The 4,855-nt window shown below is 35.1% G+C and overlaps 1 protein-coding gene across 1 annotated transcript in view; it reads left to right on the forward strand.

Moving 5' to 3' along the window:
* The window catches only part of LOC107455013 (hapless 2), a gene marked incomplete in the record, with an annotated part of 32,191 nt that extends 30,968 nt beyond the window's left edge, over positions 1-1,223 (forward strand). The window contains 1 exon segment of the mRNA XM_071184017.1: positions 805-1,223. Within this exon segment, the coding sequence (XP_071040118.1) occupies positions 805-1,115 (311 nt within the window).
* Between the last annotated feature and the right edge of the window lie 3,632 nt (positions 1,224-4,855).

The raw sequence follows: 4,855 nt of genomic DNA on the forward strand, positions 1-4,855 counted from the left end.
CTGGTTCCTTTCTGTTCTGCCAGTCGCGATAGTTTTCGAGACTGGCTGTCATTCGCGAGGTCTTTACGCGATGATTCTGGAATCTTAGACGTTCTGTCGTCTTTGAGACAATTCGAGAATTTTGGAGATGCGGTGAAAAATTATATAAAAGGGGGAACGGAGTACAATTTAAGTTTTTCTGTTGTACAAAATGTGATACTTCCGTTGAAGAAAACTTTTCTAGCATAACAAAATCTGATAAATGTGAAAGTGGCCCTCAAAGTGTTACTTTGAGGGCCACTACCACCATATGACATTGGACTTTTTTTCAGAAGATATTATATGCTAGAAGATATTACATTATGTTCTTAAACTTAAAAAATCAAATCAAAATTTAACTAAACAATGTTGTCTAAATAAAAAGTCAAAACTGTCTAAATTAGGGAAATAATAGTTCTTTATTACATACTCGAATTTCTTTTAGTAGCTTCAGAAAATTATGAACACCCCCCTTGAAAAAATTCTGCGTACGCCACTGAAAAGCAATCTTCCTTAACTCTTAATTTAGAAATCAAACAAAATAACAGTACAGGTAATTTTAACCTTTAAATTAGGGAAACAAAAATATTTATGGGAAAACGATAACTTTATGACTTACATCAATTTTATGCTGATGACAACCAAACCAATATGAAAATTAATGTGGGAAAACTGGATCCCACCATGTGATTTTCCAGCCAATAAAAATATATTGTCAACAATGTGAAATTGCGGCACCATCGTTAGATTTTTATATTTAGTAAGATTTCTTCTATTTTTGATTAGATGAAGATCCCGAGACCTTGATAAAGGAGGTAACTAGTATGCAGGAGAGCCGTGAAAGATCATCGATAAAGGAGGCGACAAGTATGCAGGAGATCCGTGAAAGATCAAAGTCCAAAATTCCGCGTGCTTATCCAAGTTCTTCAGAGAAGCAGGAAGAGAACAAACACTTTACAATAAAGTTGAAACCAGCAAGGCAGTCTCTTAGCGAAAGTGCCCTTTCAACTGTATCCGATGAATCGTTGGTGTCACCCATAATAACGGAACAGTGGCAAACAGGAGGTCGCAAGGCGGCAGCTGTGACTAGGAGATAAATTTCGTTTTAAAATGAAGGTAAGTTATAGAGTTCTAAAGTTTGCTGTTTTTACGTTTGGTTTGTACTAAATTATTGGCAAATAAAGATAGTATCTGAGTTTGATACATTTTTTTGGTGTTATTTGTATTTTGTTCTGTGTTGAAACAAGACTTCTTTACTTCAGAGACCAAATGGTGCGGAATGCTGCTGCAATCCCCTTCACCTGTTCCAAAATGGAAACATTTTTTATGTTGTTACTGTTGTCGTAAACCATTAAGTCAAGTGCTGCGATTGTTCTTGTTTTCCAGTGGCTCCATCTATGACCATAAATTCGACTTCTGCCCACACTCCTGCCCACACTCGTTTAAAGAGCGGACCCATTTAATCATTCGCAAATTGTAATTTTGACCTGAACCAGAGAACGATCAATTTCCAATTCCGTACCCCCAGAGGTATGATTTATTATGTAAACCTGGAGAACTTTGTGACCCGATTGATTTAACGTGCACAAGTCGTCATTTAATACACGAAGAGTCTTCAGCCGGCTGGATTCGAACTTCCGTGCTCACGAACGTGAATCTACCGCCCTGCCAACCCGGCTATCCTGAGCCAACCCGGACCAATTTTTTTTATAATCTCCTAATTACTTGAAATAATGGGTGTTTTTTAAAATTCCTTGTCAAAAATGAAGTAAAGAACACTGCACAGTTATGAGTCACAAATTAAAACTTAAACGAAGAAAAAAACAAAAAGGCTGCGAAACTCAGACAAATCACAGTTCAGAAAAGTGGGATTGAAAACATCAAAACCTGTTGAATTGCCTGACGAAACAGTGAGGAGTTGAAAGTTGATTATTAAAAATTCCAAGTTGGGAAAGAACCAGATTTTTCATTTAGCCTGTGTACAGTGCGGAAAAAAATCGGACCACTCTGAATAAATAACTTTTGATCTAATGAGAAAGTGTGCAAAAATTTTAAAATTCGCTTAAAAAGTTCGAGGTATGGTGAAATACGCAAAAAGTAAAAATAACGTCAGACTTTGGACCGCTCTCCTAACCAAACTATTGGGACCACCCTCTATATTTCGTCAGGAATCCGAATCTGTCGGAAAAAAGGGTATGTTTATGCAAAGAAATACATTTTTGTGTCTGATTACCTAACTCTGCACTAATTAATTAGCATATTTGAGGTCAACCCCTCTAACCTTTAAGATTAAGTTCCAAAACGTAAACAGCCTATCATTAGGTCAAAAGTTATTCAGGGTCGTCCGTGTTTTTTATTTTGCGCACTATACATAAAATATCACGATTTAGTGTCACGATTTAGTGTTAGATCATCTGATATTTCAACTCAAGACTTGAGATAATCTGAATACAAATGGGAAACGATAAACCTTATTTAATATGAATTCAATTTGCAAACCACCATTCGCCATCAAAACGGGTTACATTTGTGAAATTAATGAGTAATACTTTTATTTGATCATTGCGTTATTCTATCGATATGCGGACAAAAAATAATGTTTACTTTTGGATTTTTTTTAAAATTTTATTTTTGTTATTGTACGAGTATATTTAAAAGATGTTTTTGTCTAGTTCCCCTTCTTTAAAAAGTATAGGTAACATTTTCGTGCTCATACGAGTCATTGTTTACTTTTCTTTAAAAAAAGAAGAAAATAGTGAAACCTATAAAAAACCGTCCATGATGGTCACTGGATTTATCAATACAGAGAAAAATCGCAAGAGTGAAAAGAAGATTCCAGGCTAAAATAGATCCAGATCTAAGACAAAAAATGAAACTCCAATAAAAAAAGATATAAGGAAAGGTAGTAGAAGTTAATTATCAAAACCAAGAAAGAAATAACTAAAATCATATCTAAACAGTATCACCAATCAAGAATGCATCTGGCTACTCAATAGCCATGGGGAAATACAATACATACGGAAAATTGATAATTTACCACTACAAACAAGAAACTATAGATAAGCAATGCTAAAATAGCATTTTGTACCTAACTAGTATCCACCCCTGCCGCATGTGATCAGCTTAAATATTGATCAACTGTTCACAGTTAATGAAATTACACATGTTATTAATAATATTAAAAACAACAAAGTATCAGGCCCTGACAACCTGCCACCATAAGTTTTCAACTCAATCTACCAGCTCGAACCAAAATGATTCACAAACATGTAAAACAAATGTCTTTCCTTAAATAATTTCCCGAAACCTTGGACATATCTAAAGCTAGAAAGAATCCTAGCGAATCCCATGCATATAAACCTATTTCACTTCTTCCGGTTCTGGGTAAGGTGCTGGACTAACTCTTTACTAATAGGCTAGCTTTTTTCCAAGAAGATAACAATATTTTATATGAAGATTGTTTTAGATCTGAATGTTCAACAACTTCGATGAAAACATTTATTACCCGTATCCGGGAGTCAAAACTAGAAAGAAAATATACACTTGGTATGTCTTTGGATATTAAGGGAGCCTCCTTCGACAATGTTCTCTGGGAGAATATAATAACTGAATTAAATTTTATTGGCGCATCAAATACCACAACAAACACAATACGAAGTTTCTTAACGGATAGATTTATTTTATGTAACCTGGAACAAGGAGATCATGGAACGGAAGCTCTCTGTATGAGGGTACTGTAGGTTGACAGCCATGGCCCAATCCTGTGGCTCCTCATAGCCAGTGTCAAGTTGAGAGAGCGCCCAGAGACGAAAATAAATCTATTATATCTTTTGCGGACGATTTTTTTACTCCCCTTTACTAGAATTACTTTGGAGCTACAATCCCGTTCAAGATATTTCAAAAATAGGCAGCCACACAGAATTAAAAATTCAGTACTTTAAGAGCATATGCCATAGTCTTCCCTAAGAAGAAACTGATAACAAGGAAACCAATTATCAAATTTAGCGACGATAGAATTACTGTTTTATCTACAATTGCCCACTTCGGCTTCAAATTGAATGGTCAGCTCTCCTGGTTGCCCCATTAAGAGAATCCACACCCAAAGGTTTCCAAATTTTATGCTAAATTAAATAGAATCGTTGGGGTCGACTGGAGAATTAGTCCAAACATCAGAAAACATATCTACCTTAACGGTATTCTAAGATAGATCTTATATGCCTCAGAAATCTGGTTTATGTTACACAAGATCTGGTTACACAAGAATTATTACAGAACTTAAGAATATTGAGAGAATTCCGTTACTTTCTATCTCAAAAGTACCGCTACCGACGTACTTCCAAGTTCTTGCAGATTCCTCCACTGGACCTAATAATTAAATTGGAAACTAGACTAACCCAGTAACCAACATTTTCTTTCATAAAGTGGAGGATATAAATTCATACCTAAACCAACTCTAAAACATCCCGCAAAAAATATAATCATAAATTTCGGATTCTTTAAACTCCGGAATAGAAATTTATGCAGACGGATCAAAGCTAATACATGAAGAGGATTTCAAAACTGGATGTGCCTACATAGTTTTTCATGACTGACGGAATATATATCGTAATACACTGGTGTGCAAAACTTAAGCAACAAGTGCGTTTTTTGTCAACTCTACAAGAAATCATCTGATTGACATGAAATTTGAATATGATGTACATTATTTTGTACTTAAACGATGGTAAAAGAATAATGGCGAGAAATGAATATAAAGCTTAAAGTAAGGTATGGAACAGAAAAAGGCTTTATTTGACATATAGTGGCGTTACACATGATTGCCTGACTCTTAATTTAG

The sequence above is a fragment of the Parasteatoda tepidariorum genome, chromosome 8 (genome assembly GCF_043381705.1).
Source record: "Parasteatoda tepidariorum isolate YZ-2023 chromosome 8, CAS_Ptep_4.0, whole genome shotgun sequence".
NCBI classification, from domain to species: domain Eukaryota; kingdom Metazoa; phylum Arthropoda; class Arachnida; order Araneae; family Theridiidae; genus Parasteatoda; species Parasteatoda tepidariorum.